Source organism: Podarcis melisellensis, assembly GCF_964234715.1.
Source record: "Podarcis melisellensis genome assembly, chromosome: 10".
NCBI classification, from domain to species: Eukaryota; Metazoa; Chordata; class Lepidosauria; order Squamata; family Lacertidae; genus Podarcis; species Podarcis melisellensis.
The window spans coordinates 50,438,490-50,452,514 of NC_138542.1; the positions used below are offsets into that span (position 1 = coordinate 50,438,490).

General features: G+C 41.1%; 1 protein-coding gene across 1 annotated transcript in view; it reads left to right on the forward strand.

The window, feature by feature from the left end:
- Window positions 1-14,025, forward strand: part of LARGE1 (LARGE xylosyl- and glucuronyltransferase 1) — a 313,681-nt gene that overhangs the window by 226,256 nt on the left and 73,400 nt on the right. Inside the window, exon 7 of the mRNA XM_081928248.1 lies at window positions 6,592-6,696. Coding sequence (XP_081784374.1) covers window positions 6,592-6,696 — 105 coding nt within the window. The remainder of the gene's footprint in view (window positions 1-6,591; window positions 6,697-14,025) is intronic.

A 14,025-nucleotide genomic window follows, 5' to 3' on the forward strand; every position in this document is an offset into this window, starting at 1 on the left:
CAAATCTAAATAAAAGTCTGTAAAGGTATAGTTCCATTTCAGCCATCCCTTCTGTTTCTAAAATTCAGTCACTTAGTGATGTTGCTAAAATGGCACCACCCACATGCAAGAGTAGAGGTATCAGCAGACTTGGGAGATGCCAACATTTGCAGAAGTACAAATTATTTGGCGGGGAGGAAGCAGCTCAATGTGAACTACGTATATTCAGTGGCCACAAATTCTGGCTGATTGAGTGAGGTTACTCAAAACTGAGTTGAAAGGAGAATGAAATGGAGTGTCATGGAAGAGCACAGGACTGACTGGCTGGATCAGTGAACAGGAGCAGAGAAGAACAAATCTGCTAAGTAGGACAAGCATGTACTTAAATGAAAAGGTTTTCACCTGCAGCCAAAAGGGCATCAATGAGGGGTCTAAACGTGGCTCCCTTGGCAAGGAGTTCCAAAGTCTGTGTGCAGTGACTGCAAATGACCTTTTTTTGGGTTCCTACCAAACACTTCAGAAGCTGACAGAAGAGAGACCCAGGCCTCCTTGAAGATCTTAATGTTCAAGCAAGTTTACATGGCAGGCAGCCCTTCAGGTAGCCTTCTCCTAAGTCATCTGGGGCTTTATAGATAATAACCAGTGCATGGAATTCTGCTTGGAGCTGGGCATGCAGCAAGTGCAGCTGTAACTGTTTTAACCCTGGAGCCACTTGCTCCCATAGCCTGGCTGTAGTATTCTGAACCAGTTGCACTTCCCAAACATTCTTCAAATGCAGTGCCAGTTGAACTCCTATTCTCTGATTTGCCTTTTTACTAGCCAGGAACACCTCTGTCTTAGGTGGATTAAGTTCCAATTAGCCCAGTCTCAACTAGTCCAGAAATTGTATCAGAACATCAGCAGTTTTCTTTATGACAGTGAGACAGAATTGGATGTTGTCTGAATACTGATGACACCAAAGACCTGGACAGCCTCCACCAGCAGTTCCATGTAGATGCTAAACAGCACACACAGTGGATGGAACAGAACCACCCTTTGGGACACCATAGGCTAATGGCCACCCCAGCTCCATCTTCTGAAACGACTCCTCCAAGAAGGACTGGAACCAGTTCAACAGTCGCATCGCAGCAGCCAGTCCAGAGTGATCTCATGGTTGGTGGTATCAGAAGCCACTGAGAGGTCCAGAAGTGTGAACAGGGTACACTTCCTTTGTCCAATCCCACCAAAGTGTCAGTTTGCATTTTGTGATGCAAAATGTATTGGTCTAAAGTGTAGAGATCTTTCCTATTCTGATTAATTCAAGAGGGTTCTGGAAGCTTCTCTGTGTGATACAAGATGGAAGTTTCTAGCTAACAAGCAAGCTTCTATTCTGCCTAGAAACAGGCAGAAGATTCCTAATGTTTTGGTTATTCTTTCAGAGAAGCTGAACAGCTGATTGGTTCTGTTATCTCTTTCTGTCAAGGAGCCTGAGTTTCACTTTCTGTCTCTCTTTCCCTCTGGTGTGGTGTTCTGTATATAGTATGCTTAGTATTAAGGTTTCAGTCCTATTGCAAGTTAAGTCTGCTGCAACTGGATTTCTTATGAACTGTGCCAATCCTGAAGATGTAAGGATTTGTGACTGATAAGCTCATTTGTCTTCAATAAACTCTGTTGGATAAAGCTAATTTGCCTCTGGTCTATTTTGGGGGAATCCTACAACGTGTTTTAAGTTTTGTCTCTGCTAACTACACGTTGGAGTCTGCTCTGGGTCAATATGAGCAGAATTCATGACACAAACGTCATCAACTACTAAGGCAACCAAATCATTGTCCGGCCTCTAACCTAGTATGGGGAATGGTTTTCAACCCAAGGACCACATTCCTTTATGGAAAATTGTCTGTGGGGCTGCATGCCAGTCATAGTACTGCACTGCTTTTATTTTGTTTGTTTATTTTTTAAAATGTTTTTATAGTGCTGTGCACTGCCTTCATATTTTGTGAGGGAGCAATATATAGAAATTTAAATATAAAGCAAATAGGTGAGACCAGAGGCAAAAGTGGGAAGATGAAAGGGTGTACACCTTACCTTTGCCCAGTAGTCCACAAACAGAGAGAGAAAGGGATGAAAGTTACAGGCATGGAATCTTTTTCAGAGGTGCTGAAGCCTACCAGATTTCAGACAAAAATGCAAGGTGTTTTGGTAGAGAGTCTTTAAGGGTAGTGTATGTGTGTTCCAGAAAAGGATGCCCTAACATGCAGAGCAGCAAGAAGTAATCCCTAGGTAAGCTTCTTGCCTTGCAAAATTACAGAAGGATAAGTGAAGGCTCTACACACTGTAGGTTTTAATGAGTTTTGATGAATGAAAAACAGTTTGAGTCTTCTTTGTTTTCTGCACAATTGACAGTCACACAGTGAAGACGCACAGCACAAAACACAGAGACAGAGACAGAGACAGACAGCTACTATATTATGTTCACAGACAATCAGTCAAACGCAGACTTACAAATAACACTGAAATGAAATTAAATGCTGCTAGAGAAGGGAAATGATTTACCTAGTAATAATAACACGCAAGGCAGACAAACAACAGTGAGTGCGATCTTACAAAAAAAAAAAAGGACTACAAGAGATGGGATTGGTATGGAAAGGAATAAACGGTTAGGTCACAAAAGCAAAATACAACCAGTGATAACTCCACAAAGTTGTTAGATGTTACTTCTTTTCAGAGAGTCAGCTTGCAAAGAACAGTGAGAAACAATGAACAGTTTATGATGTTACTTCAATGTTGCTCCCAAAGGAGCTACAATAGTCAAGTCATTCTCCATTTAAAGTGACAAAAGTATACCCCCTTCCTCTCCTCCTCTGTGCCTGGTGATAAATATCTTAGCTTTTCTGTGGGACGTTCAAAATAATTTTACTTTTTGGCTTACCAAATTGTAATTGAAAACCATGCACTGAAGCTGGTCTGAAGCTTTGGGATCAGCCCACTTTACCTTGGAGGTGATCCAGATGCATCCAGAGTGTGTGGGCTTCATCAAAAGGTGATATACACCCTTGATATTGACCATTCCATTGTGATAGTAAACCTGTCTGCATGAGTTTTTCTCATATAGCTTTAAGAAATAATACATGGTGGGCTCAGTTACAGTCGTCAAAATACTGTAATACATTTTGAATGTGTTATAAACATCCAACACCAGATGGTACCAGAGAGCAAAAAATAGTTTCTAATGATTTTTACATAGGCTTTCCCCCCCTTTTGTTGTAACAAATTAACTTCTGACTTATTTATAGCACTTTTGACCTATTTCTAGATCCACCCAGTGTTTTCACTAATTATATTGTATATTTTAAACAGGCTGTTTATATTCATATGGTGACGTTGTTGTTATTATTTACGTGCCCTTAACCCTAAGATCCCAGGGCAGATTGCAACGTTAAAACACAATATTAAAAATAGTTTAAAGCAATTTATAATCACAGAAATAAGCAAAATGGTTCGTGGTGGTTGAAATAATCTATGCATCTAGAGGTAATTACAATCTTACAGGTCTTCCAGAACTGTTTTTTCCTTTTTCAAAAAGTGAAAGAAAGCAAAATATTGTAATCTTGTTTAAAATCAATATGGATTAGACCAAGAATTTGTCGTCAAACACACACTCTCTATTCTGCATTCTTCCTTCGAAAAGCTCAAAAAGAAAATAGCTTACATACAGTTCCTTGGTGATATCCTATCTAGGCATCTTATATTGCCAAACCTTCTTTACCCTGAGCAGTTCAACTATGTTTTGTGCCTTCCGTCGAAGTACAAATCACAGTTGGTAGCATGAACACATTTATTTGACCTTGAAGTTCAAAAGTGTTCCATAGTTTAGAACAATGTTAAAACAAACTTCTCATTCAGCATATCATGTTGGCAAACATGAAAAGAAAGAAACAAGTTCAATTAAAGATAAAATATTAATCCCATACTTATTAAGAGTCTGGGATGCTTATAGAAATAAATTAAGCCCAGGCGTTTCACCACTGTTGCCAATTATTTACCATGCTGAGTTTAAGACAGCAAAATCAATGGGAGGCTTCTTTTAGAGAACAACATAACCTAACATAACTGTGTGACGTTATAATAAGCAGCCATATGATTCCTCTCTCTGAAATAAAATAGAAAGCTGTGAGGAAAGCTTCTAAATGTCAATATTTGCAAGTTAAATCCTTTGTAATAAACGTTTAAATGGCGATGGGGGGATTAGGGCATTAGCCAGTGGCAGTTTTCAGGGACCAATAAGGAGTAACTATCTAGCATTGATAAATTACTTCAAGGCTTGGAAGATACAAAGGGCAAAGTAAAAATAATGTGGGGGGTGGGATTTGGAAGGAATCTGGGTTTTTTTGCATGTTTTAAAAAGTGTTACTCACCCGGTTTTCTTTTTCTCATTCCCCCACCACCACAAAGCCCCTGCTTTTGTGTAACATCTTGCCTGATGAAAAATTGTAATGAAATTGAAAACTTACCATAATCCTGTGGCATTTCAGTTCGTCTTCATAAAGGCACTGGTGCCTTTGCTGTTTTTTCATCTTACCATGTTTGCCTTGGGGGATATTTTCTAATGAAAATCATTGATACCATAGGCCAGCCAGACATAAGTCTAAGGTTTTTTGTTTGTCTCATTGCTGTTCTGCTCTTCTCTCATGGAGCTCATGACAGTGGATATGAACTTTGGGGCTGGCCCCTACTATTAGGCAAAGTGAGACAACTGCCTCAGGCAACAGTTTGTGGGAAGGCAGTAGGACAACAGTGGCAGCTAGCTGCCAGGTTGTTCCTCCTAAATCCCTTGGTCATTCTGCTCTCTTGGAAGACAGGTGCCTCCAGTACAGTGGAGGATGCCACCCCATCAGCATAGTTTATGTAGGATTCAGTTGCCAATCTGATTTGCTTTTGTACATATAGAATGCGACAGGCACCATATTTGACTCAGAAAATGATATGCCTTGGACCTTCCTTCATGAGTGTATCCTACTTTATCCATACAAAAACCCTGTGAGGTAGTTTGGATTAAGACATAATAATGCCTCCAAGGCAAAATTAGACAGTTAATACTGACTTTTTTTCACATACATATGGGAGAATTACATATATGTGTCTAGATACAGATATGAATGATCCTACTAGGGAAATGTTTGAGAGATGATGAAAGAACACTTTTAGATGCTATCGGACTGAGATATTTTACAGGTTTGGTTAAAATCAAAGTATTAACTTTTAGTCTGGTTGGAGGGCAAAACTTACTTTTATTTTATGGATTCATTCGAAGAGTTTATATATCTCACCTTTTGAACCTTTTGCAGGGCAGCTTGCACTAAGTTCCTTATTGATTAGTACTGTATCTTATTAAGCATCTTTTTTAATATGTTTGCTATGCATTTCATTCTGTTGAGTCATATATGTGTCATACAAACATGAAACAAAAAGTGTCTCACGATAGACCTGGTCAGGCATTCAATACCCAATTGGCTACCTTCACCCCCAGATACCAACTCATGCACTGATTGCACTCCTGGTTGATCAGGATTCATGTCCCTGAGGAGGGAGCTCTACGTACATACAGCCTATATGGGACTGGAATGGAAATTCTGCAAAGTTTGGTTCTGATGTTGATTCATTAGAACATGATTTTGGCATTGAGGAAATATCTGTGGGCAAGGTGCCAGGACACCCAAGCTCCAGCAGCTGCTATAAGATGTAGGAGAGACTAGCAAAAGAGTGGGAAAGGTTGTGAGTGTGATATGAGGAATAATGGGGACCAAGGTAAGGGGACCTTTGTTATCTATGGATTCAGAAGGAGGTTGTGGAGCTAGAAAAGCAGGCTTACTGGGCAGGGGAGTAAATATAATGAAAGCTTTGTGTTCTGTGATGATTAAGCCCTTCCTAAGCCAAGGTCTCAGGGACACGGGTGGCGCTGTGGGTTAAACCACAGAGCCTAGGACTTGCCGATCAGAAGGTTGTGGTTCGAATCCCCGCGACGGGGTTAGGTCCCTGCTCCTGCCAACCTAGCAGTTTGAAAGCACGTCAAAGTGCAAGTAGATAAATAGGTACCACTCCAGCGGGAAAGTAAACGACATTTCTGTGCACTGCTCTGGTTCACCAGAAGCGGCTTAGTCATGCTGGCCACATGACCCGGAAGCTGTACGCCGGCTCCTTCAGCCAATAAAGCGAGATGAGCGCCGCAACCCCAGAGTTGTCCGTGACCTAATGGTCAGGGGTCCCTTTACCTTTTAAGCCAAGGTCTAGACTAGAGGATATTTAGCTCTCTCTTTCAGGGATTGCAGAGGCATTAAATAGGCTCCAAGTGGTCTTATGAAAAGGGGTTTTTTTCATACATCTGTATGCCCATAGGGTCCTCTCCATCTGGGGGATGTGGCCAGCATTTGCATTAGTGTCTAGGGGACAGGACTAGCTGGGTGCATTCAGAGAAGCCTCTGAACAGGGCTGATTTGGTTCCTAAACAGGAGGATTGGCTTGTGTGGGGTACAATGCCATGCAACATGTTTTCATTCTATGTGAATTATGTCCCTCTGGCATTTGTGTGCTTGCCTGTCTTTCCTAAGAGTTTGTCCTTGTTTTTTTGTTTTCCAGGCCAGCAGGTTCTTGGTTTAGTGGAGAACCAGAGTGACTGGTACCTTGGGAACCTCTGGAAGAACCACCGTCCCTGGCCAGCTCTTGGGAGAGGTTACAACACAGGTAGGCCAATTTGCAACATGGAACTAACTGAATAACTCTGATTAGTGAAATGAAATGAGGGAAGGGCTATGAATCCCTGCCATCAGGGGCATGTTGGACCATGTTGAGAGAACAGGATGCCTCCTTTCCACAGCTCCTGCCAATGCTTCTTATCAGGTGCTTTAGAGGGAGAGACCCTCTGCCCTCAAGTTAACAATGACTTTTAACATTGACTCTTCCAATTTATGAGCAGTCTCTGAAAAACAGGAGAATGTATCCCACCTGAAGACCATCATAGCCAGACAGATGTAAGCTAGAAAGTATTTGACGGAGAGGGCTGCCCAAATCCTCTCTTGCATTTCTACCTAAACCTGTACTTAATGGCATTATAACTTGTCCAAACTATATGCTAGTTCATTTCACAGCACTTTGGTTGGGGTTTTTCCCTGCCTCCTGCACTCAGTTGCTGGAGAGGGGGATTCACTTGGTGAAATATAAGTATCTGCATTCCTAGATTTGAAAGTTCCAGCTGAAATTTAAAAATTATGAATACTCGAAAACTACCATTTATATTTTCTCTGTCATTTCCTTCCCCATCTCAATATCACTTAAAAAAAAATATCACTCACTTTCAATTTTAACAGCTGTTCCCCTCTTGATTGTTTGCCACATGTTTCTACATCCAAATTGACATTCATATTTTTAATATTTTACTTCTGGTCTACATTAATTTGTTCAGATTATTTCCATGCCCCTTCATAATTTGAAACATGAAATGAGGGTTCCCTTTAGTTTTATACCACCTTAGTTGTTAGTCGATACTGCAAGGATATCTAGAAAAGTGTTCTGTGAGCTCTCTCTCAACTCTGGAGCCAACCATTCCTTAGAGCTTGGTTATGTTCAGAACCACTGTAAGGTTGCTCTTCTTGTTTGGACTTCGATAGTCTGGGCTAAGCTAGTAAAGCAATGATGTGTGGGAGAGCATCTTGTTAACAGGACTGCTCAGGTTTCTGTTTACACATGCACCTGAATACATATGTTACACACGAGTTCAAAGAAGCAAAACCTTTGAGGATCTTTAATCTGAAGATGAATTCATGCCACGGTGGTTATGGCACCATGTGCCATTACCAATGTATAAATGTCAATTACATTTACTAGAGGGGATTAGCAAAGAATAACACATGTCAAGATGAATTCAGGCAAAATATTTATTTACACAAAATTGTGGGCAGTGAGTAAAAGGGCTTTGTGGCTTGAAGCTCCAATTCAGTCATTTAAAATAACAAGATGGTTAGTTGTTACACAAGCTACCCAAACCCACATTTGTCTGGGCCAATAGCTTAAAACTGTTTCTATGAGAGCAGTAGGAAAAGATGGAGTTGCAATATATAGAGCAGGATGGCTACAAGGGAATGCTCAAATGCAGGTGGCTGGGGTTTGGATAACGCAAAGACAGAAAGATATAAAGATTTGGAAACTAAGAAAGGTAAAGATTAGAGGAAAAGATGAACACCAATAGTTACCTGCCCCAAGGAAGGGAGAGTAAGGAGCTATTGTTTCCTGAGTTTCAATGTGACCTGCTTATTTGATATTGTTGCAGCATATGGATTCCTTACAGCAGTTCAGTTGACTAGGCGCTCTGTCCTTCCAGTACAGAGACTCAGCATATCAGCTTCCTGCTTCCTGAACAGACACCACAGGCTCAGGCAAAAAAGGGGGGCCTCAAGTCAAAGTATGGCTATCACCCTGGGCTCCTGAGAAGTCACCCTGGGTTCCTGAGAAGTCTCCTAATGTAATTAAACAAAAAAACCAGAAGCAATTTCCATGAAGGGATATTACTAGCTTTTGTTTCCTACTTTTTTTTAATAGAGGTGTAGTGGTTAGAGTGTTGGACTAGGACCTGGGAGACCAGGGTTCAAATCCTCTTTCGGACATGAAGCTGACTGGGTGATATTGGGCCAATTCACTGCCTCTCAGCCTCAACCTACCTCACAGGTTTGTTGTAGGGATTAACTGAGGAAGGGGAGAACCATGTACACCACTTTGAGATACTTGGAGGAAAAGATGGGATGATGGTGATGACACAAGAGTCCTAGTGAACCTGAAGAAAATAGCAAACATATCTGAGAGGTGAGGAGGCAGGGGGACAGTATCTACCTAAGTGAAAGGCAGGTGTGCTCCCATAGCCATCCACAGGGCAAAGCAGGCTTGGAGAAGGAATGTAGAGCAGCTCTCTGGAGTATCCAGATGGCTGGATAGTTTGGGGATGTGTGGGAAGCACAGTTATAGGAGAGAAGCTTCCTGATGGACATTAGCTCTAACACAAAGGATGATTACCTTAATGATAGTACTGGAAAGAGGGTTCATTAAATGTTAATTAATTCAAATACTGAGTCATTACCAGACGTATCAATATAATTTCACTACTGCAGAATGGCATGGTCATTACCAAGCCAATCAGAATTCACATCCAGATGACTGAGGTGTTCCCCATGGGGAAAGTCAGTGGTACTTTCCCAGGAAGGGTAAATTTAGACTAAGCATGATTACCAGTGGAATATGCTTGCCGGAGGAAGTCTGTAGGGCCAAACAAGGGCATATGTTTACATTAGATAATTAATTAACTAAACTTTTTTTTTCTGTTCATGGCTTCTGAAGTTACTGTTCAATCCCATGCCCATGCAAGTCAGTCCACTTAAGCCAAGGTTTGCTTCCTCTGTTACTTTGCAATAGCACCACACTCATTGCACAAAGAGAAAGTAGCACCTACTTCTTGAGCATATTAAACTGATCTTCTCAATCACAGTGATCTTCCTAATAGCAGGCTAGAGTGCTGGTCTTAATATAGGGAGAGCCAGATTAAAATCCATGATCTGGAGTGGTTGAGGGAGACTTGTAGACCTAGAACATGCTTCACCAAACTGGGCGCCTCCAGATGTTTTAGACATCACCCCCAGCCAACATTGCTAACTGCCAGGGTGATGGAAATGGTGGCCTAGAACATCTGGAGGGCACCTGGTCAGGGAAGCCTAATCTAGAAGTTGCCAGCAACAGGTGGGGACAGAGAAGTCTGACGCAAGTGGCAAATTTGCTGAACATCATTTACTCTCTGATTGCATCATGTTACGATAAGGATTGTATAGGCAGCATTGGGTGATGGGTGGTGTGCTACATTTGGACAAGGTAATTGAACTAGAACGACTTTGCTTTCTTCCGGTTCTGTAACTAGTATTCTGGACAACGGTAAAATATATAAAAATAAGATTATGACAGGGTGATGGACTCATGTCCCTTCATTGCTGGGCCCATTCACATAGCTGGTCAACAGTATTTTCCCCGTAGCAGAGGAACTGGCATGCACCATTGCACATAGGGTAAAGTGTAGCCATAGAGGCCCCATTTGTGTAATATCTCAGTTAAGAAGATTCAAGCAAATTGGACCTTTGTGTCTAAGGACTTTTGTGCACAGCATCTTCACTGCATGTTAGAATAGTTGATGTGCACTTTGAAGAGTGGTTCTTCTGTGTTTGCAAATTTACATACCCATGCATTATCATTCTTATAGATCTTAGTCTACTCATACTTCTACTTTTTCAGTTGTCTCTGACATATCTATTAAACCTCACCCTTTTTCAGCTTGTATGATTAGGAGAATCTAAAAAGTGGGTGGAGAGGTGAATGGAAAGCCGGTGAAAGGAAAGAAGATTGGATAGGAGGTTGCCGTAAATGGAACAACATTTTTCAAAAATGTGGAACAAGAGGTCATTGAGTGAGACACTCAACCTCTTGAAGACAGCAAAGGATGGATTATTGACAGAGTCAGCATACCCTGCCATAAAGAAATCCAGTAAAAATTGAAATGTATTATTTGACTCGATGCTCCCAGAGGAGAACAAAGACATAAATCTCTTGAGGAAGGTAAAGAAATAGTGAAGGAAGCTCAAGTCTTATCAGATACCGGCTCAGTAAATTAGAGCAGCTGTCAAATAACACAACTGGTGGGGGGGGGGCAGAAATCTTTAGAAAATGGCAGAGGAAAGATGAAAGCCACAGGCAAATCAATCACAGTGCCATAATGGAGAAGCAAATGGACCAAGCTCTGGAACTATTTAGACTAGAATGGAAAAGTAAGCTTTAAAGAAACTGTCAACCCTAATGGTTACTGGAGAAAGAAGGAAGGAAGGAAGGAAGGAAGGAAGGAAGGAAGGAAGGAAGGAAGGAAGGAAGGAAGGAAGGAAGGAAGGAAGGAAGGACTATTTGCCTCTTCAATAAAGCATGAGTGAAGTCAGATCAGCACAATTAAATGAATTTAACAGTTTACAAAACTTCCCCAAGGAAAACTGTCCCTGCTTTTGCTCTCATTAATGCTTTGCCTCAGGGCCTCAGCAAAACTATAATATTAGTCCCAGGGCAGGCTACACATTCATGGATTCACTGCCAGCCATTGTTTTTCTCTATATATAGTTAGATGGTGTTCTGGTGGGTTTGAAGGCTTGCATGCTATTTTGTGACACAGGTATTGCCTTAATAATGAATTCTGGGATTTAAATTGATGAAATATGTAATTTAGATACAGTTGTGTAGGCTAGAACTTATCCAATGCAGACTCATGGATTCGCCACCTACCAAGTTTTTTTCTCCACCCCATTCTCTCCAGCCATGTTTAATGTCTAGCATGACAGAGAGTTCTGGAGAGCTTGAAAGCTAGATTCTTGACTGGAATTAAAATTTCACAGGATGGCACACATCATTAGCTGTCTTTTATCTTAAAAAAAAACCAGGTCGAAGTCAAAATCCACTGACAGCCGCTCTTTACTTGTAGTATTTGAGCCAATATTCCACTAAGACGCAGTGTGCTGCTTCATCAAAAGGCAGTTTGATCTTCTATGGACTCCTCTGCCCTAGGCCCTATTTATGCCATTGAGGTTTCCACTAGTGGAATAGATCAGGCTATAGGTCTATAGGCAGGCAAGAGCAACTGTGGATGTGGCAGTGATAGCTGAAGATCCCTATTACAGTAATTAAACAATACACATATTTGTTTAATGAATCCATGCTAGTGGCCTTTCTGAAACCTCTTTTCATTTGCATACCATGGCATGTAGGCATGCATATTGCTGACACATATGCTTGTACACAAAACTTAATTGATTTTGATTTGTTTTTAAATGCTGGTGAATATATGGAACTTACTAAAGGTCTGAGTGCATCAGGACAATGTGATGATCAACTTTGCTTTGAGAAGAAAGCTTTATGCATTTTGACAGCAGTGGAACACTAATGAAGCAGTTGAGCTGTTTAATGTCTGCTTCTTCTCATACTGTTTGTCATGAGCCACTGACAACATTTACATATTAGATGTCCCAAAACTGGCTTTAACTCAGCAAGCGAACTTCAGGTTCCCCCCACACATCCTCCCCACATCTCATTATCAGCTTATATTAGTTTATGCACTTTAGGGATGGCAGTCCAGGAGGAATTCATTTAATTCTTGCATTGCAGGAGGTTGGACTAGATGAACCTCAGTGTCCCTTCCAACTCTACAATTCTATGATTCTATGACCATTAAATATGGAATAGCCATTGCCTACTCTGAAAAAAAATAGACCTAAATTGGCATTGCAGTGGATAAATTAGTCCTCTCTTTCTAACATTCTCATATGTATTGCAGCCATCTCTAACCTGGTACACTCCAGATGTTTTGAATTACAACTCCCATCAGCCCCAGCCAGCATGGCCAATGGTCAGAAATGATGGGAGCTGTAGTCCATGACGTTTGGAGGTTTCCAGTTTGGGGAAAGCTGACATGGCAACCATGTTTTTTTTAGCAGTTAATGTAATTACTCGTGTAGCTAAATTATTTACAAGAGAGGTGGCCAGCTAGGCAGCCACAGACCAGATTGTGTCCCCCTAAGGAACTTTTCCAGCTAAATCAATGAGACATAAAAAACCTTTCCTACTGTTTCATTAAGGAAAATATATAACGACTCCAAGTTGTAAGAAAGGGAGACATGGCCACTTATGAGAATGCCAGTTTGTTTAATAAAGTACAGTGGTATCTTGGGTTACAAACACTTCAGGTTACAAACACTTTGAGTTACAAACTCCGCTAACCCAGAAGTAGTACCTCGGGTTGAGAACTTTGCCCCAGGATGAGAATAGAAATTGCGCTGCAGTAGCAGGAGGCCCCATTAGCGAAAGCGTGCCTCAGGTTAAGAATGGTTTCGGGTTAAGAATGGACCTCCGGAACAAATTAAGCACATAACCAGTGTACACTTCTGTACCACTGTACAGACCATTGTCTGGAGCATAGAGCAACACCCAAGAAACCAAGTTCACCATCCCTGATCTAGAACACAATAATGCCTCGTTTATTTGAATCAATAAGCACTGGGGCCCTTTTACCTTAAGCTTTGTTAATAACTGTTTTTTTGCTCTGGTCCACTTCTTGGCATTCCTTGTTTTTTTCTGAAGAATATAAAGTAATCCTATTAAGGAGGAGGACACGTCTCAATTCCCACTTTTAAATGAGGAAATAATGCCACTGTAGTTTGATTTAAGACCCCGTTATCAGAGCATAAATGTATGGAGATGTGTATGTTGCACTCTAAATTGCTTGTACAAAAGAATTCTTGTTTCCCTCCATCCTGCTGTGGACACTGAAGGAAGCATACGTTTTGAAGTAAGAACCAAAGAATATAACTAATTATGCTGCTCCAATCTCAGGAGTGCTCTTCCCTTTCTAGTGATGGGAGGCCTCTCATCAGTAATTTTAGCCCAGACAGAAGAATTGCACATCAAAGCCAAGCGTTGCTGTCCTGGTGACTAAACGGAACAAAAGCCCTATAATAGGTAATGGGGATTCCATGAAACTACATAGTAGTAGCGGTAGTAGTGGTGATGATTCTCACTTACTGAATGCTTTCATCCCCTTTACCCATGTTGCTTCCCTACATTGATTAAATAATAATATCCCTACATAATAGATGGGGGCAGAGATGAGAGCAAGAGAGAGCCTAAGTGAAAGCATAAGAAGTATCCTGCTGGATCAGACTAAAGACGTAGCTAGTCCAGCATCGTATTTCATACAGTCACCAGCCAGATGCCTATGTAAAGCCCACAAGCAGGGCATGAAGGCAGCAGCCTGCTCTCACTGAGATCAATCGATCCATTACAGTCAACAGACCAGCAATAAAACAAAAGCATACAGTAGATTCTAGATTTTTGATTCATTGACTCATTGAATTTACTTAGTTCTTCAGCTGCAGCAACATCCACTAGGGGCTGAATCCCCAAAAGGTATAATTCATTTACAGGGGTAAACATTTACAACTACTTGGTAGGTTT